Genomic DNA, 22,008 nt, shown 5'->3' on the forward strand with positions numbered 1-22,008 from the left:
ACCCCACCCTCCTAGTTTCCTACACTTACAATGTTTTTAATTGATATATTCTGAATAACGATCCCGAACAATGATTGTCTACCAGTACATCTATACATAATTCTATTTTATTCCAACTGTAAAATGGTGTTATTTTCTTCAATTTTATTTGAGTTGGAAGTTAAATTTTTTTTTTCATGTTTAATCAGAAGCTAGCTAAATGTTTTATTAATAATGAGATAATTTGTGAGGGTGTATGATAACGCCCGAGTATTTCCGAGAGGTCACAAAGCGTCTTTGACAACATGACGTGCCCATGAAATGACCTACAGTGATGACGGTTTTTCATAATTTTACTACTGATTTTAACGGAGTTTTCTAAATCTTAAATAAAAAGAATAAGGTATAGTATGATTTTGCTATTTTAAAAGTAAAACGTTTTGTAACATAGCGAAATATTCCCTAGCTTTAGCTTTTGTGATATGTCCCGCGACCTGTTCCGCGTGATCTTCTGGGACAATTTAGCGCGCGGATCTAAATTTTATATTTGAACAGTGCACAATACTGCATTTGACTTTCCCTCAATTATTTCAAGTTCACGTTATAATATATGATAAACTGGTATAAATTTGATGCATATTGGTGGATTGAATGAACACACATACACTGTACAAGGCTGCATGTTTTAAAATAATTATTTAGCACGTTTAGCTATGTACATGTACCTGTGTAGGTAGACAATCTGAAGTTATATATAATTCTTAGTAGCACATTGACTGTAATTGTGGTTAAAATTGTACTCAACAGAAGGAAAACAAACTAAATTCGGCAAAGTTAGACTGAAATGGATTTTTAGAAGCCTATAAAATTATTTATTAAAGAATGGATGGTACATACATGTGCCTTAATTTCCTTGTCCTAACTTATGACATTTCTAATATCTCAATAATCTACACATGTAATTGATAACGATTATTTTTTAAATATGACAATTTGTAAAACTCATTTAAAGTATCATTCGATAGGGTTTTTAACATTGTATCAATCAGGGTTTTACCAGAAGTACATGTACCCTGGCACAGTGCTTGGAGAAAACTTTGAACAAAGTACACACACATAGATGCATATATACCTTCCATGTGTTCAAGCTAGGTTCGATTCATTTTCATACGCCTTTGCACGTAAAATGATATGCAATGCTATGAAAGAAGTTAAAAATTAATTCAAAACGAACTATATTATGGATGTAGAGGGGCTGGGTGGTCGTGGCCATTTTTAGACTATTTCGATCTCCTTTAGAAGACGAGCTCCATATAAAGATAAACAAAAATGATCAAATTTTAAAACTAATACAAATATGAAATGATTTTTCTAAGTCAGGACATGATAGTTGACAGCAGTAAAGATGCTCATATGTGAAAACAAAAAAAAATTTCCAATTGTTTATATCTGCCAGTCTGGAAATTTGGTTTTAATTTGTTGATATTTTAATTTTTTATGGGGTTTCATATATATCCAATCCATTTCAAGATTTGCAACCTGAGACAGGAAAGTCTAAATTTACATAGATAATTTATGTGATAAAAATCTTTAACTACAGCTAAATATTTCTCTTAATTTTTTGTTTGAGTTTCACACATAAGCTTTTCCTTCCGATGCTTCGTACTTATGTCTGTATATAAAACCGGTAGAATAGATGTTTGTGCCTATCAACTCAGCTGTAAAATTTCCAGAAGAATTAAAATAAATCGATCTTTTTTAAAACTATAAATTCTGATCGATAATGCCATAAAATCAAGATTTCAAAAATTCTATTATTAATTTTATAGCAATTGAATGAAATGTATTTTAATGGATTTTTTATTGTCATTTTAAATTTTCTTGTTTGGTATTTTAACACTGATCATTTAATAACGATGTGAATAATCAAATCATAACAAAATTAGGCTATTATTTCATCCTTTCCTGTTTTCCCCTCTTCGAGATCTTTACCTTTAAAAGCAATGGAGATGCTGGTTTATTTCATTTTTAGTTATGTTTTACAGATACGCGATGCCGTAAATATCATAGTGGATATATATGTGAATTGTAAAATGAAAGGATGGCCTCGGATGCTGTAAAGAACGTGGGTTTATCATCCCCAGGGGCTGAGAGAGAGAAGTTAAACAATATATTTGTAAAGGATTCAACTTAGAGGATAAGTAGGTCAATCAATTTAAAAAAAATCTGACTTCTGGAATGTGGACAACCAAAAAAAGTGCAGTTGTGCAGTAACGGAATTTCCTGTATAATTATGCAGTCTATTTCAGTTTAATATATTATTAATTCGATAAATTTGTTTGCAAGAAAATTTTTAAAAAAAGTCATGTAAATTTTTTAACTTTAAATTCTCGAAGGATAAAAATCCTTCAGTTTGTAAACCAAGAAAAAAATCTAAGGTAGGCCATAAAATCAAGATTTTTTAAAATTCAATTATTGATTTTTTAGCAATTCAATAAAAATGTATTTTAATGCATTTTTTGCACAGAATTATGTACCTTAATGTATTGTGTAAGTTTTTGTTTTTGTTAGCATTTTGAAACAATTTCACAGAAATTTCCACTTTTAGTAACCATGGCAACACCGTTCATTGAAATCAAAAACCGATGCAAAGAATTATGTACATGTAGATCAAGTTATATTAAAATAACAAAATTAGAGCAGCATTTTGAAACAATTTCCAGAAATTTTTCCTGTTTCACTCCTTTCGAAATAAAAAAAACTGATGCACAGAATTATGTATCTTAGTGTAGTCTACTTGTGTGCCAAGTTATAAAAGCAATGAAAATGCTGGTTTATTACAGAAATATTTTTGTTGGCAACACTGTTTTACAAAAACCGATGCACAGAATTAAATATCACTTGTGTGGATATACACTGTGAGTTGTAAAATGAAAAAGAATGGCCTCGGATGCAAACAAGACACGTGGGTCTATCTGTGTGCCAAGTTATATTGAAATCAGACCAAAACTGTAGGGGCTGAGAGAGAGAATTTCACAGAAAACAAACTACTCAAAATCTTCATGATCAAAAAGGATTCAACTTAGTCCCAAGGACAAAACTGAAAGAGCAGTCAATCAATGTTTTTATTCACGGCAACACCGTTCAGAAATAAAAAAAATCTGATGCACCTTCTGGACTTGTGTGCCAAGTTATATTGATCGGCTGAAGGAGATGCAGTTACATTTCACAGAAATTTCTATTTTTAGTAACTGAATTTCCTATATAATTTTGCAGTCTATTTCAATTTAATATATTGTTAATTCGATAAATTTGTTTGCAAGAAAATTTTGTTAGAAAGGAAAGTCATGTAAATTATTTTAAAAAGTAATCTTACAGCATGGGTCCTCGAAGGATAAAAATCCTTCAATTTGTAAACAAAAAGATGCAACAAAATCTTAAGGTACTTGTGTGCCAAGTTATATGATCTAAAACTGTAGGTAGCTGAAAAATTTTAAAAAAGAAAAAAAAATTAATCCTTTACCAAAAATGACGATGGCAGAATTCAGGAAAGCCCCACTTTTGTTTATGGATTTTGTTCATTAAATTCTTAGGTAACAATCATATGTACATGATGTGTTATAAAAAAAAAAATGATAAACCCAATTTTCAATAAATTCTCATTTTATGCCTTAGTTTTATTATGTATGATGATAAATTCCCCTTGTTCATGTTTTGCTTGGCATTGTCAAACATCTTATATTAAAGAAAAAGAAAAACAGGATGTGTTTGTGAAACACAGGGCAATTCATTTCTGGAGTGCGACTAGACTGAAGTGGTATACACTTACCCTTGACAGTACAATAGTTATGGGCAAGGTTAATGTTAACAACAGACAAACAGACAGACTGGCAGGACAAAAACAGTATACCCCAGGGATCTTTCGATCCCGGGGCATAAAGACAACAAATCAGTACCTTTGCAAGTTGGTGATCTAGACTTAATTTTAAAAATATCAGTATGTTCCTGGCATTGAATGTACCGGTCTATTTAATTTCACTGTGGCAGTTGTGCATTAATAATGCCATTTAATTCTAAATAAATATTTTCTTTGCAGATAGTTTTGCAGGAGAAAACTTTGAATATAATCGATTCTTTAAACAATAAAAATTTGTATTAAATGCACAAAAGTATATATTTAAGGCTTTTCGTACTTCTAATATTACATTTTTATGTTTAATAATAAATTTGGTGAAAGCCTAGTCAATTTAAAATCAGTTAACATACTATTTTTTTTACTTCAAATTTCATTTTAACACATGCCATGTTTTGAGATCAGAATTTTTCAAATTTGCCTCAAATTTACAGGACGTAAAGTGTGTTCATGTACGTATTCTTTTTATTATTGAATCTTGCACCCACATTCTAATTAACTTCACAAATAATTTTTTTTTTCTTTTTCTCTTATTTTTTTTTTCATACTATGTTATTTACTTAAAACATGTAGATCTGAAGGGGTTTTTTTGTCACAGATCACTGAATGCTGTGGTTTTACCCCCAAATCTCTCGCAAAACTTTACTGTCTCAAGTCTGTCCATACATGTAGCTGATCGCCCAAACTCCTTGTCACTTAAAATAATTTAAAAAAAATTTACATGTATTTGGCCAGAAAAACGTTTTGTTGTCTTTTAAATAGAAATCATACTTTAGAACTTCTGTTTTAATAAACGAAATTTTCGTTGACAAAGTGCAAATAGTTCACCCACACTCTTTATAAAACAGTGGTTCAACGTAGTCAAGCCACACCATTGTTCTTCAAGTTTCTGGTTGTATTGATTAAAACTTCAGCAATAAAATGGTCCTGTATTCTTGCAGGAAGATTAAAAGGTAATAAAGCTGCACTATCAGAGACCTGACTTGATATAATTCAGCTTTTGTAGAAATCACTTGATATTACTTCAAGTCAAGAGTGCTTAGCAAACGGAAGATAGCAGAAATCGATGTACCCTGCCTCCTTAAACTCAGAACTAAAAGGTGTCGATTTTCACCCCAACCCGTGAAAACACCGATTAATCAATTAATAGTTGCAGAATTTAAAGAAATCTGGAAAATATCATAATATACTACTCATGACTACCGTAATATAATTTGATACACTTTATATAATCAATATTGTGATAACTCGTATTTCTAGGATTTTATCTCACAAAGGCTAATTAATTTAACATGCACGTCTTTCTTATCAACTCACTTTAAAAACTATTATCTCTGCATGTATGCTTTGGAAATAAAAAAAAATTCAATATTCATTGCCAGTAAATCAGATATATATTTGTGAAGGACTTTGTGCAATGAAGCTTAAAGACAAAAAGATAACTTCAAAAATTTGCACTCTTTTTAATTTGAGATGCTTTAATGTAAAATCATATTCAGAAGTTAAAAAGAAAGGGGGGTGTTCTTCAATACCGATCTCCGAACATCGATAATATGGAAAATATATATATATATATTCTGCTCCAAAATTTTGCAGAGTTTATTTGTTAATTTCATTTTTTTAAAAAGTTTCAGGGATTGAAACTGTATTAATTTCTGTATATGTACGAAATAAGAGTTTATATTACCATGGATAGGGCAGATGTGAAAATACAATGCAGTGTAAGATGGCGATAAATTAAACATATCAGAATCGAGAAAAAGAATAGCCAAAATCAGAAATCGTTTCATTTTCTCGCAATTTTTATTAATAGAGGCGTGTTCGATTCAACAGTCCTGCAGCCGACGATGAAAAAGCGACAAGACTTACACAGAGAGTGAAGACGTTCTACGTAGAATCTTGGCCTGAAGTTCATCTCAATAAAGGTAAGTTTACACAGAGAGAGAAAGAGAGAGAGAGAGAGAAAAACTTATGCGAATTAATTTAGAAAACCAGGAAGCCTTTAATAAAGATTTGAAAAGAGCGCCAGAAAAAAGCTCTGTAATAGCTGCTCTGGAAAAATACCTTATATAAAGAAACATGATATTTGTGCTACAATTAGTTTCGAGTTTATATACCGCAAGGAATAATTTTTAGACACTGCACTTTCATTTACTTTTTTTCCCACTCTCCATTCTTACATGCACTAAAACAGCATCATTTAGCAATGTTCCATATCTGTAAAACAAACATTATGAGGCTTGAAATAAATCATTTTTGGTTACATAATTATGTACATTATATAGCTATATAAATTTAGACATAAAATTTGTATGACGTAGACTCTATATAGTGTTTTATGGTATGAAATATTGACATTCTGAAAAATCACTTCAGCACTTGATAGCTCATAAAACGAAATGCATTTTTAAACAATTTATCATTTTACATAAAATAAACATTAGTCTTTGCAGAATGAAATGAACAAAAAACATACCATTACAATAAAAAAAACTGCGCAAACTCTTGTAACAAATAGCCAGGAAAGTTTGTCAATATTCTAATCTGTATAATACCTTGTAAAAGTTCCATTTGTGCAATTGACAGAATAAGATTGATAAATTGAAATTGCGCTCTTTGCTGTCTCTCTCTCCCTATTAATGAAGTATTGGATATTTTCCCCATTGGAGAAATAATATCATCAGAAGTTTTTAAATGCTGGCGGAAATGGATGAATCTACACGTGCGAGGTGACGCGGTTGCACTTTCTTCAGAGAAAAGGATGGACTTTAGTCTATATTTTTTAAATTGCGTAAATAATTTAAATAAGATAATTTGCTCTGATTCCTATCTGACTTGCTTCAGTGGTTTCATCATTAAATTGTATCGGAATTCACCACAGTATCTTCCATTATTCTAATTGAAATTCATAGATTGACTTTCTTGATGGCGCACATTGGAGTCCTACTAGTATCTGTTTGTGTTAGTACATGTAGTACTGTGTATATATACCTGTAACTTAAGGAGGATAAATAACAATGACGGAAATTTCGTTAATTCTACCCTCAGATGGAAGTTTGGTCCGCCCCAGATCGGGACGAAATTTAGGTGGGACGCCCATAACGGTTCACACAGCAACGGTAAGATTATTTGTACATGTACAGTATGATATATAGCGATTAATTAGGATAATTCCTCTTCACGAAACACAGATATTTTTTTTTTCTATTTCTTGATATTCTGTATAAGTTTAACAAATCCGAAATCCAAAGGATAGACACACTGTCCAATCTTTTTTTGATGTTAATGAAAAATTAAAAACACTATTTTAGCCTATTTAAAAAATACTTTAATAATCCTTGAATTGATTTACAGTTGGTTAGAGAGATCCTTCACGGTTCGACAGTCCACTCATTTTGTAGAGAATGGAAGAAGTCGTCATTCACTTTCCAGGACCCCACGAGTCCCTACCCCTGGGGATTACAAACACAGAGGGTGAGTTTAAATTTCTATCTCATCAAAAATGTTAAATATATTAATTCTGCATTAATATAGTAGACTTTTTGGATCAAAGTGTCTGATGTATTTTATAATTTATCTGTGAATATTTTGAACGAATTTGGAAAACTATAATATCATATTATGAATACCTATTTAACCATTGCAAAACATTATTGAGCATATAATTTATGGATTTGAAAATTATCTAGAATTATTGAAGGATAAATGTAAATGTACATTTATTAGCATTGAAATGTGCTACAATTTAAAATTTTGATTTTTTCACAAGACTTAAAAATTTAATAAACCTACTTTAATGCATATGTAGGTTTAAACTGGTTGATTATAAATGGAACAACTATGAAATATTAGCTTTTTATGGATACATCATTAATTGGAAAGTATTTTGCAAAATTGTTATCTGGGTAGAAAACTTAAACTGTAGTAAAAATACAGAATTCATTCATTCTATTTTCTACCCTGTCTTTTAATGCTGAAATCAAGCGTTATATGACCCATTAATTTGTTATGGTTCCTACATGGTTACCATATTTAAAGTTCGGCATCACTGTTTGCGTCAGCGCACTTACAAAAATACCCTACCAATAATGCTTACACGAACAAAAAAGTTGCAGAGTTTTCAGTACCAATACTATATTTTTGTTTCAATTTGCGACAATACAGGAGTGAAATTCTAAGCATTTAAACAGCAATACAAATCTGTATTGTTTGTACCAATAAAAAATGAATCCAACATGTGCATGGATACTTAAGTCACGTCGATACTAACTTAAATCGGACTCAAATCTACTTAGTCTAAAGGATAATAAAAATTTCAATTTGATTTCAAGTTATTTTTTTTCCCTTTCAGTGCGGATCGCGAGGTCTAATTTTAGCAGTGCAGGCCTACGTAATAAAACAGCTCATCTTTGACAGAGAATATGTTTCAAACATTCTTGCACAAAGGTAAATACCAATTGTTTGATACCAAGGCAGATATGATAAAAATTTTATGTTAACAAGTCAATGCAGAGGATTTTGGTGACCTGCTTTTGGGGTGCAAAACTAATGTTACATCTTGAAAGATCTCTTCATACAACTTTGGGTAATGAATTTTAGAAAATTTAGTTTTATACCTTCAAGATCATGAGCTAAAAATTCACAGTACATGTACAGGGAAAACAGTTTGTCACCTGCAATGCAGATGAGAAAATATCGAAATTAAAAACTTAATAAATCATAACTCGATTGAGTGTTTTTTCGACACAATATTCAGTAAACTCAGTGAATTCAGTAACAAGTAACCAAGGTTAAAGTTTTGATGACAGACAAACAAGTGGGATTATGCAACATCTGTCCGATTCATAAAATAGAAATGCTGTACATCAGATTATGTGAGAAGAGAGATTTGTTTTAAATATTATTCACATAAATATCAAGATTTATTTCATCAATAAATTACAATTTCAACATATGTGGTGTTTATGTTATGTTGAGGTAAAGGAAGGAGGAGGCATAACTATGATATATGTAAGATACAGTTGCAACCTGTGAGGCAAAGTCACGTTTTCTTCCTAGTGCTCTGAAGCCTACCGAGTTTGAGCGGAAGCGGTCTTTGATTGGCGCCCTCTGTGAGATCCTATGGAAAGCAGGGGATGGTAAGCGGTGTTCTGTTTGTCTACTTCAGGACAAGAGAAGTTTCCCACAGGACTATAGGCTACGGGACGACAATATCACAGAATATGTAAGCATTATACATGTTATATACAGGAATATTAAAATCTTTCTCAGTTTTTCACGACTCCTAATCACCTAGTATGTGGAGACTGCATGCCAACTAGTGTTTCAAACATTTTACTCACCATGTAGACTGAAACTCACGAAAAGCTCTGGTACATTAAATGTGTTTAATAACACAGGTGAATGAAACCTATATGGAAATAATGAACAGTATTCAAGGTCAAAAGTCCATCAAAAATACAAACCAAAAAATACAAAGCAGAGCAAACACGGACCTTTAAAACATCAGAGGTGGGATCAGGTGCCATGGAGGAGTAAGCATTCCCTATCGACCGGTCACATCGGCCGTGTGCTCTTCGTCATAATCGGGAAATAATCCGCCAACAATTTAGTGAATTTACTGTGTAAATAATGGCTTAACAATTAGTATGAAAAAGGTCAGTCAGCATTTGATTTAATGATAGATTCTGTTTTGCTGAAAAGGTCATTGCATTGACCATAGAACTGACGAAAGATGGCTTCAAATGGACTGCTAATATTCTTGTTTCATCTACTTGTTTGTCAATAACCTACCTCACTCCAGAAATGGTCATACGTTGAGCATACTCCTGCATAGCTCATCAACTAAGATATATAAACCCCGTACACCGGTATACTAGTTGAAAAGGGTATATTGCTGCATAAGTAAGGGAAGTTGAGGACTGAAAAGTTAAAGTCATCATGTTTATCATAAAGCTTTTTTGTTAGATTACCAGTAACGTATTTTTCTAGTAAAATGTATAAAAAAAAAATGAAACAGATGTGGAAGATTCTGTGGTATCTTTTATTTCAAGTCCATTGGGATATATCGTATCAACATAGAATGAAAAGTACCAGTTTTTATTGACAATACGCCGTCCATATATCTAAATGTCGAGATGAAGGCCACAACTAGTGTTTGTTTTTGTCTTTTCACGCACATGTATATGGTTTTGAACAGTATGCTTCATATGAATAGAAAAATAGGTCCGCTAATAACGAAGCGCAAGTGGATATGAGTTTATGTTATACATGTGTATATGTGTTTGTGTGAAAATATGTAAATGTACCATTTATTTCACTGTCTTTATTAAGAGCACTTGCATGCTTTTGTTGTAGGTTGTCTTATTTGAGTTCAAAAAGTTCACAGATCTCTCCACGTTCATGAGAAGGAATATTGAAGAGGTATACAATGATGATGATTTTTGTATTGCTTTTTTATAATATCATATTCAGATTCCTCCATATCGAAGTTAATAAGGAGAGAATTACATGGACCTTTATCTCCTCATCTTTGCAATGTGCCAAAGAACTACGAACGATAGTATTGTTCTCCCGCCTACCTCTAAGTCAATTCTCAAAAGTTAACATATTCGAATGATTTTCAAAATTTTTATAGATATTTATATGAATTTTTCATAAAACGTTACTTATTTGGGATATTAAAGAGAGATAACTCTATGATTTTGGTAAAACTTGTGTTTTTCACTATAGAAATCAACGGAAAACGGAAAATATTTTTAAAACATCTTCCCCCTCCCGTGAAACAAAAATTCCTTTTTACAGGTAATATTGACTTTCATTTTACAAATTTATGCCAATGCTTTTTGTGTTTCACCGGGGGAACATATGTTAAAAGACAAAAAACGAAAAAAATGCAGATTTTTCACTAATTTTAAAGCTATATACAACTAAATAATTGTGTTTTATTAATTCATATATGTTTTATTTGTTTGCGTAAAACATAAGAAAAGATATGAGATACGTTTTATCATATTTAAGACTATTTCAAAATATGGTGATTCTTGAAAGTTCGATTTCACTAGAAAATATCGTCTACCCCCCTTTTTTCAGGAGCTGGAATTAATGATAATTTACTATCTAGCGCTGGAATTAAAATGATTAATCAATTAACATAGAACTGTTCTTTGTATTAAACAAAGATTTAATGGCCAAATTGCCATTAATATTGAATTTAATGGGTGCAAAATGTAGGCGGGAATCAAGAGTTAGAGTTCGTAGTTCTTACATAAATATAAAGTTTTATAAAAATATTTTAAAAATGTGGGAAATTTTATCCATCTATAATACTCATAGTTAATTTGATATCATCCTTATTATTACTATTACTCCCAATGAATACCCATAAGAAGTCTTATTGACTGTGTAATAAAATGCTATAGTCTAGTCATTTTCGGTATGGAAGAAGTTACAGTGTATATAGATTTACTCTAGTAAGGAAATTAAAAATTGAGTAAGCGAAAGATTAAATCTTATGAGTTGTATTTCAAGTAAACTTGAGAACTTACTTATTATACACACAAAAATCTTTAACTGTATCAGCAGTTATTTTCTACAATAAAATCTAATTTTCGAGAGGGACGTTCAACAGAAAAAAAATCTAGAACATAAAGTTGTAATTGAAAAGGAATCTATTAACATTGTGCCGAATTTGTATCTTTTTTTGACTTTTGCTTTTGGTTCAGGAATAATTTGATTCACTTTTTATTTTAGTTTACCTCTGACAAGAGTCCCGGGTGTATTCTGTTTTTGTACAGTTTGGTCCTATCTGCGACAGTCTTTAAGTATATTAAATTTATTTGTTATACTTACACTTATCATACAGAAACGATTATATCTAGCATGCCTAGCCTATGATTTTGGGTAAAGGAAAACGACTTTGCAACAACCCATAAAAATGCATTGCTATTACTATTGAACTATTGATATTCTTAAATTCATTTAAGAAAAGAAATCAGATATCAACTTTATTTCTTTGTAGATTAAAGGAAGAGATGTTGATCACGAATGAAACAAATTACAAGCTTCTGAACGATCGTGAAGAGTGCACACAGGCTCTGACGAATCTGATCATCTCGGGTCACGCATGTCATTATCTACACAATGGAAACCTTGTCTACAGTCACAGTGGAAATCTGCTGGTACGAAACAGGAAAATTCTTATTTTTTTATCACGTTAAGCAAAGTAACCTCTGAAATTGACAGTTGTTTTCAATAACTTCTTACTGATTATTCAGTACCTTTATATTAGCATATATATTCTTTAGTAATGGAGAAGTTTTGATAATCAGCTATGTTGCAACCACTGTTGAAATAACGACCATTATTGAAATAATTATATCAATAGTGGTTGCGAGTGCATTTCAATAACAAACATATTTAGTAACCACTATTGAAATACGACCACTATTGAAATAATTATATCAATAGTGGTTGAGAGTGCATTTCAATAACAAACATAGGTAACAACCACTATTGAAATACGACCACTATTGAAACTAGAGGTACTGTGAGCAAAGACCTCACTAAATGATACCCCCTGCCTCCCATTTGAGTAAAATGGCAAAGTCGCATGTTTTTTCTGTGGCTGGGAAATCCAAAATATGTGTCGGATCAAAAAGTAAAATAGGAGGTGCACAATGGCAATATGTAATAAAGATTCTGTGAAAGTTTCATCAAAGAACTACGAACTCTAACTCTTGATTCCCGCCTACATTTTACACCCATTAAATTCAATATTAATGGCAATTTGGCCATTAAATCTTTATTTAATACAAAGAACAGTTCTATAGTAATTGATTAATCATTTTAATTCCAGCGCTTGATAGTAAATTATCAGTAATTCCAGCTCTTGAAAAAAATGGGGGTAGACGATATTTTCTAGTGAAATCAAACTTTCAAGAATCACCATATTTTGAAATAGTCTTAGATATGATAAAATGTATCTCATATCTTTTCTTATGTTTTACGCAAATAAATAAAACATATATGAATTAATAAAATACAATTATTTTTTAGCTGTAAATAGCTTTAAATTTGGTGAAAAATCAACATTTTTTTGGTTTTTTTCTATAAATATATGCCCCCCCCCCCCCGTGAAACACAAAAAGCTTCGGCATAGATTTGTAAAATGACAGTCAATATTACCTGTAAAAAAGAATCTTTGTTTCACGGGGGGGGGGGGGGGGGGGGGGGAGATGTTTTAAAAATATTTTCCGTTATCCATTGATTTCTATAGTGAAAAACACAAGTTTTACCAAAATTATAGAGTTATCTCTCATTAGTATCCCAAACAAGTAACGTTTTATGAAAATTCATATAAATATCAAAAAAAAAAATTTGAAAATCATTCGAATATGTTAACTTTTGAGAATTGACTTAGACGTAGGCGGGAGAACAATACTATCGTTCGTAGTTCTTTCACTCAGTGGTATAAGAGGAGTTGCGGATAAGAGATGGGTACCCTAAAGCGTAACAGAAAGACGGACGGACATACCGATTACAGTATACCCTCCCACTTTTCAAGCGGGGGGTATAATAATTATTTCAATAGTGGGTGAGAGTGCATTTCAATATAATAACCATAGGTTTCAACCACTATTGAAATACGACCACTATTGTAAGAATTATTTCAATAGTGGGTGAGATTCGTTTGAATAACAAACATAGGTTGCAACCACTATTGAAATAATGTTCACTTTTGAAATAAAGATTTCAACATGGATTAAATTATTGATTTCAATAGTGCTTTGAACAATGATTCCAATATATATTGAAATAATTTGAAATAATTATTTTAACAGTTGCTGACAACGATTTCAATACCAAAACCACATTGCAAGCTTCATAGAAATATCCCCATTATTAAAAAAAAATTAAGGCTTATACATTCTGTTTTCAGATACAATGAACTAATTTATTGATTTTGAAATATGATAACTAAAGTTGTTTTATGTTTTCTTTTCAATAGTGGTTGTATTTCAATAGTGGTTAAAACATATGTTTGTTATTATCTTGAAATGCACTCTCACCTACTATTGAAATAATTATTTCAATAGTGTGCGTATTTCAGTAGTGGCTAATATCTATGTTTGTTATTGAAATGCACTCTCAACCACTATTGATATATGTATTTCAATAGTGGTCGTATTTCAATAGTGGTTACTAACTATGTTTGTTATTGAAATGCACTCTCAATCACTACTGATATAATTATTTCAATAGTGGTCGTTATTTCAATAGTGGTTGCAACACAGCTATTATAATAATAATTTTTTCCTGTCGCAGTATCAAAGGATTTGATTTTTTTCTTAATTTGATATATTTTTATAAACGATCATTGAGACTATTGAAAACTCTCTCTAAATTATTACCATTGACACAGTTTATGACCCTCATCTTTGAAATACAGCTTTAATGAGTCAAGTTTATGACACACTTTGTAATTGCACAATAATATTGAACATTTTTAGGCTTTAATTCATTTAATCTCATCGCCAGTGACCTTAAACTTTGATGTATGATATTGAGTCACACCAACAAACCATTTTACTAATTTCATTGCTCAGTGACCTTGACATATGTACTATGAGGCCTTTACGTCTTAAAACACTCTCAGTTTGCGGGTACCAATATACTCAAGAGCTATTGAGTAATGGTATGGACACACTTTTGTTAAGAAAACAATGCCAAACTTACGTGTATCTGGTTTATGAAGAAGAAAATATGTACTTTTATATCAATTGGATATGCAAGTTATCGATTTGTTTTTCTGCATTTGTTACCATAAAAAAATTAAGAATTAATCACACTGAAACTGAATACAATGAATTAAACAGAAATGGGGGATGGTTTTCTGCAAAATGTTGTAAAATTAACAATAAATACATAAAAAAAAAAAGAACTGGCGTACTTACGTCAACAACCACATTTTAGGATGACGTGGACCTCGAGGAACTTGTAAGTATATATCTTACAAAACCATAACAGGTCTACTAGAGGTTATTCAAGACTGTCGCTTAAAATAATTAATGATCACAGTGTGTGTGACAAACTCTTTGTAGATAATCAGAATTTTCTTCATTTCTGTTTAATGGCTTCTCTTGCATATAATATTCATGTAAATGGGTTTGTGTTGCATAACACATCTGTTTAGTTTTCAATTTTAAATGTTCACAAAATGCTAATAAAAGAAGTTGCTTTCTTTCAAAAGTAAAATGCATTTAAGCATTAAATTTTTGGGGTGTGAACAAACGCAGTTGTGATAACAAGACAGTATTTCTTAATAAATTGTTGGGGTTTTTAAAGATATCTCTATGTTTTATAATAATTAATATCATGTTTAATTTCATGTTATATTACAAATTGGATAATTCACCAAATAAACATTTTTTTCTCTTTATTGTGGTTAATACGAAGAAAAACGTGTAATTAATTTCACACATTTTTCGTCATGTTTGAAATGCGTTGAATAATTTTTTGCAGTGGTTAACTGTGGTAAGGCTGTGTTTTTGGACGTAAAATAAACACTAATCAAATACCCACATAGCTGTTACTGTATTCTATGTCTATCGCAAGCTATCGGTTTTATCTTTGCTTATAACAAACACTTTATTAAGAAACATAACGATGGTGCATGACTCACTATGAAGCTCACAAAAGTGAGATATTTACGTAAGTTGTCAAAGAAATGTTTGACGCATATGCATCAAATATTACTAGTACCTTAATTTCATGTAATACTTATATGGGCATGGTATCGTTTCCCCCCTGTTAGACAAGATAGTTTTAATCATTTAATAATCATTTCATTTAATGTTTAATATGTGTAAGATCTTTTTCCCTCCTGCTTTGGTCAGAATGACTAGTGTCCTGTATGATTATTATTTAATGACAAGCTCACTCCTCACATTCAGTAACATTTTTAGTAAGATCCACCCTAATAGCAAAAATGTATTGTACGTACAAACCCCAAAACAATAGTGTTGCAACAATTTTCAAGCCTAATGACTATATATGTTATTAAAACGTGAATACATAACATACTCTGGGTTATACATGTAAATTATTATTATCTATTTATCATTATACATATTTTCTAATTTGTCAATACATTTGTACTAACAATCCTAAATTTGAAAAAAAAAAAACATATTTATACAGCGCTTTGAAATTCAGTGAATGCTGATATTTTACACAAAATGTATTGGTTAATCTTTATAATTTCATTATGTTACTTTATTAGGCAACACCACTGAAAGGCATCCAGGAGAGAAGTGAGATCGGTTTCTTGTTCTGGGACAAAGGAGAAAATGATGACGATAGGACTGATGTACTACTTTTATTTTTTATTGTCCATTTTTTAAATTTGGCTTTTTAATTACCCCAAAACATATTGTTTTTACTCTGTTTCTCATTATAATTATTATCATTTTTTCTTCTCGCGAATGATCTTGTAAAGTACACATCCGATTAAGGGGAAACCTTTTTAGGGTAAGTAGGCATGTTATGTAGATTTGCGGAACGAAGGTCATTTTGCGTGCAACGTGAAATGACCAATATACTTGAAATTGCCGTAATTTTTACATTTTTCGATGTAATGCTTTGATATTTGGAATATATAGACATATTATAAATTATATATATGTAGATAAGATGACATTCTCAACATGCCATTTTGTGTGCATGTGCTTGCAAGAGCGCACACGAGCAACACGTGAAATGACCGATTTAATTGATATAGGCGTAAATTTTTACCTTTTTGATGAAATGCTTTGAAACTCATAATATAAGGATATAGTAGAAGCATAGACAATATGACATGGTCAAAATAGCAAGATCTCACGCACATGCACGTGCGCTTCGCTCTGATTGGCTGAAACTAAAGTCTCAAAATCTTTCTTGTTTTTTGATGAAATCCTTTGAAATTTTTAACATAACCATGCATTAGGATATCCTACAACATGATATATAACAATTTTCATGAAAACACGTGCATGCACGTGCGCTGCTGCATGCACGTGCGCTGCAATATGATTGGCTGAAACTTTAAATAGCTATAACTTCCTTTGTATTCAACCAAATAGGATGGGATTTGAAACATATATAGATATAATAGACTTCTACAAGAAGGTATGGTCACCATGCACATCCATATACGTGCGTGTACATGCACTGCAATCTGATTGGCCGAAACTTTAAATAGCTATAACTCCCTTAGTTTTCAACCAAACAGGATGAGATTTGAAACATAGATAGATATAATGGACGTCTACAAGAAGGTATGATCATGCGCGAACGTACGCTGCAATCTGATTGGCTGAAACTTTAATCAGCTATAACTCCCTTGGTTTTGAGTGGGGAACATAGATAGATGTAATGGATTTCTACAAGAGGTATGTCAAAAATGTATGCACGTGTATGCACGTGAAAAGTAAAATCAAAAATACACTTGAATGAGCGTATTTTTTAATACTTTTGGATTAAATACTTTAACATTTTGTATATTAAAGTATATAGATTGTGTAGACAAGATGATATGGTCATTACGCACATGCATTTTTTTAAATTTGAATGAACTTGGTACCCTTCTAGGTAAACGTTGTTAAAGTCTTTGCATAAAGTTTGTCTTATCTAATGAAGCTTACAGGGAATATGGCACCATTTTAGTTTTGCATTTACATTTACAAATCATTTAAAGACTGTACTCGAGCAGAATGCGTTTTGTCGAACTGTCATGTTGTGAATTTTGAATTTACCTGGTGGCAGTTGTATTTACTGCCACCCCGTAAATTCAACATTTTCGACATGATAGAACCACCGAATCAAGCGGTTTTCTTTCGTTCTAAAAGCTTCAGGCATTTTCTTTTTCTAGGTAGGCAGTATGTTGAAGACTCCAAAGAAACCAATATGGCTGACCTCAGTAAATGGACATCCTGGTCTGCTTTTCAGTACAAATTTAGACCTTGTCAGTGATTGGAGGGTTGAAACCAGGTTCTTCCTTCACTACTACACAGGACTTCCGGGTATCCCAGCATGTCCGTTGCATATAGGTAAGAGTCAAGACTCACATCAACATGTACAACATATACACCATGAACATCTACGATATGTGCTTCAACTGATGTGCTTTATACAGTATTTTCAATAATATTTTTTATCAGCTCTAATAAAAAAGACGTATATCGGATATACCGGGTATTCCTTCGATCTTCCTCACCCCAAAAGCATGTTCTTCTTGAATGTTTTGCGTTTGTATAATAAAGACTTATAAACAAAGTGATACCTATTAAAATATTTTTCTTTACGTTTTCAGAGACCAGATTTGGTAGAAATGCGCTGGGTAGAACAAAACTTTACAGGCGACAAAAGGAGGAATCAATACCACAGCTTGAAAAGTGTATCATGACAAAGTAAATTGTTACCAGCATTAAACATTCTTCTGTTTAAAATTTTTAGGTCAGGGCCAAACGAAACTCTGGCAACGTTAAGTCAGAGATGAATTATCCTATAACAAAATAATTGAGTGTGTTAGAAAAAAAGTAAGTCAAAAAAGTGACTGCCAATGTGGGAAAAGTGATCAGCTTAATATATCATATCAGCAATATAAACTGTAAAAACCAAGCTCCCAAGAAATATTGTGGTTGGATCTCATCTTAAAGTAGGAGCGAGCTTCCACTCGACTGGTCATACCCGCTGTACATGTGTCACTTCTGAGCTTAAAGCATCCCTGTAAAAATTCTACCTACAACATGTACAAAAGTTGTATTTGCATTCAAGCTAGTTAAATTTGACAAATGCAATCCAGCTGATGTTGAAAACCCTGCAGTATCAACTTAGAACTTCCTCTTTCTAAAATGAGGTAAATTATTGACAAACAAGTTGAAGAAACAAGAATATCAGCAGTCTCGTTTAAAGTTATCATTTTAAAAGTTCTATGGTCGATATAATGACCTTATCAGAGCATATAATTTATCATTGAGTCAAATGCTGATTGACGTTTTTCATTCCAATTATTAGTCCATTATTTACACATTTAAACTTAAACTTAATTGACGACGTATTTTCCGTTATTTCCCGATCATGACAAGGAGCACATCGCGGGTTTAACCGGTTGGAAAGGGATGCTCGCTCCTCCATAGCACCTGATACCACCTCTGATGTTTTAGAGGTCCGTGTTTGCCCTGCTCCTATTTTGTATTGTTTCATGGGATTTTTTTTTATCTTGAATACTGTTCGTTATTTCCACATATTCCATTTAAAAAGGTTATAATTTATAAGTTATTATATTCATGTAGAAATAAAAAAAATGTATATATACCGTTGAAGAAAAATAATAATCCAAATAGTTTCATAAATAATTGATAAGTTTTATTTGTGATTTACTTAGGTGGTATGGTGCAGCTATAGACTGGCCTGATGGTGTGCTACCTTTCTATTGACGACCAACCAATCGCTTCTCATCTATGCAATCACTGATCATTGACATATCGGCCTATTATAGGAGGAGACTGTCGCAACAGTTTTATTTTTCATATTATGCATTTCTCATCTTAAAAGACTATCATATCAATCAAAATTTGTAAACATACTCTACACCAGAATTGTTTTAAAAAATTGTTAGATTTTGATGAAAATCTACACCATAATTTTTATTAAATGTATATTTAATTAGTTTTGAAAGGATAATGGAAGACCAGCATGAATATTTTCAAGAAATGTTCGAATTCGAGACTTTAATCTTTTTTTTTAAATGTAATTCTTTTTACAAAATGAAGTATTGATTATCTTTTAAGATAAAATAATTAATAAACATGAAAAACGATATATCTTAAAGGATATTTTATCAGTCTTAAGAGAGACGACTATATTCATGTTGATAACAGAATCTAGTCATAAACTCAAAATATCCACCATGTGTACCTCATTATTTATTCCCATGCTGCTGTTAAGGATATTTTTAAGTGTTTTTTGCTATTTAAGTGTTTGTGTGTATAATAATGATAGTTTTTATAGTGATATATACATGTATGCTTGTATTTTCAACTGCATTTAGAGTGTTTTAAGGAAATTGACTTGTTGTATAATCAAAGTACATCAGCATTTGTATTATATTCTTTACCTCATTTTTAAACAAGGATATTTCGTACATGAATATGTATTTTAATTATGAGTTTCTGTAACACTTCTTCTTAAAAGTCTTATCAAGTTGGAGTTTTTTTTATCACTGTTGCATTTATCAGAAAAAAGACCCATCATATTTATGGAGAATATGATTTTTGCTGGCAATGTTTTACTTGTAATTTACCTTAAAACGATGCTCCTTAGTACAATCAAAACTTTTTTTTTCAGTGTAGCAGTTCAACTTTCTAGAGAGACAAAAGTTACATTTTTTATAGGCTTAGGCTAGTGTTCAGTCGAAACAAACCTAAATTTCTCTGATTTTATTACATTGCCTCAACAAATTTTCCAGCAAACAATTCTTTCAGTGTTTATGCATTTTCAAAAACCAGTTGTTTGTAATTTTGAGCCTTATAATAAAGGATTTATTTTTGCTTCTGTTTTTGTTTAATTGTCAAATCGAACATATGATAAGATCATCTGATCTGCAATCTTTATCGTTGTATTGTATTCGTAAAAAAGGAACATATATTAAAATTAAATAAAATTATAGCCTGTATGCGTAATTGAGTACCAAATTAGTTATTGAATATGTAGACTTCAAAATATTATCAATGCTAGAGTATGAAAGCACTAAAATTTAAAACCAGATTGGACCTCTTCTTGTTTACAATATTTTATTTATAAGTAATAAATAGATCCACTTTAAATCTGAAGTCGTTTTTCAAAAGTAGAAAACCCCTAATGTCTTTTATTAGCCTTCATATCACGACGCTAATCTTATCTAACATCCGTTCACTCGTACAATTAAAACAAGGAAGCCCGAGGCCCAATCAAATGTACTTATTAATGAAGCATTTCTTCTCGGAATTCCATGCAATCTTTTACATTTTTTTAATGAAGAGATTTGTTTCATTTGGGTTAAGGACAATATCCGTACAAAAAAAACTTCAGTTTCCGAAAAAAGGTTGATGCGCATATTGATATCGATAAATATTTGCATCTCTATCTCTCTTTCCAAACTATATGTCAATATACTAGTATGTTAGGCATTTGTTGGGAAGGAAATTGATATTATTAACATATTTTAGAAAATAATGTCACAATAAAATAGTTCATATTTCTCAGATATTGTCACGCAACAAGTATTGATACCCTGAATACTTGCATTTTCTTAGAAGTCGAACAGTATTCAAGATCAAATATCCATAAAACAATTCAAAACAGGAGCAGAGCAAACACGGACCTCCAAAACATCGTATATATAGCCAAATTCAATAATTATGTACCGCTCGATTGCAATCTTCCAGGACATGAAAACTTTCTGTGGAATGCAAAAAAGATGGACCAATGCATTTTACAAATAAAACTATTTTAATCCATATCACTTCGATATATATACAAATTATCAAAATTTAAGATGACCTGGGCACTAATGGATCTTTGATGCCATCCAGCACTTTCAGTGCTTTTTCTGTTGATTTTGAGACTTCGATTGTATATGTATTTTAGCCTAGAGCTTAAAACTTGAAATAGAAATTGAAATTTCATCTTAATATAAAATGAATGTCAAAAGCAAACGCAAGAATTTTATTTGATAATGCCTAATATACGAGCATACGAAAGAAAACGTAGGCAATTCCGTCTGTTGAAATGATATTTTTACAAAAGTTTTATTTCTTCCAATACTAAGAATTGAGATTCGTAAACTCTGAATATTCATATATTCCAGTAATTATTTTTGGCAATGAAATAGATGGTTTATCACAAAATCGCTCAAGATCTCTTAATTTATATCTTAAAGTCATTATTCGTACAGGGTATTAGATTTCAGTTTTGCTGTGTTTTAAGTTCCGAGAAGCTTATTAAAAGCATTCATACTGTCACATGATAACTTTCCTTTGATACAACGCATGCGCTCCACGTGTCTTGCACCACCAAAGCAGGGACACCTATTG

The 22,008-nt window shown here is 31.3% G+C and overlaps 1 protein-coding gene across 1 annotated transcript; it reads left to right on the forward strand.

The window, feature by feature from the left end:
• Positions 1-3,358: 3,358 nt before the first annotated feature.
• Positions 3,359-20,484, forward strand: LOC134269147 (inactive ubiquitin carboxyl-terminal hydrolase MINDY-4B-like). Its single transcript, XM_062751368.1, has 14 exons — positions 3,359-3,421; positions 4,327-4,344; positions 5,706-5,817; positions 6,941-7,011; positions 7,247-7,366; positions 8,244-8,338; positions 8,951-9,116; positions 10,250-10,315; positions 11,645-11,715; positions 11,913-12,072; positions 16,176-16,262; positions 17,805-17,982; positions 18,246-18,342; positions 19,320-20,484. Exons 1-14 carry the CDS (start codon positions 3,359-3,361, stop codon positions 19,369-19,371), a joined length of 1,356 nt encoding a protein of 451 aa, XP_062607352.1. The 3' UTR covers positions 19,372-20,484.
• Positions 20,485-22,008: the final 1,524 nt, after the last annotated feature.

The sequence above is a fragment of the Saccostrea cucullata genome, unplaced genomic scaffold, assembly GCF_032062105.1.
Source record: "Saccostrea cucullata isolate Sc308-1 unplaced genomic scaffold, CSIRO_AGI_Scuc_v1 ctg381, whole genome shotgun sequence".
Lineage (NCBI taxonomy): Eukaryota > Metazoa > Mollusca > Bivalvia > Ostreida > Ostreidae > Saccostrea > Saccostrea cuccullata.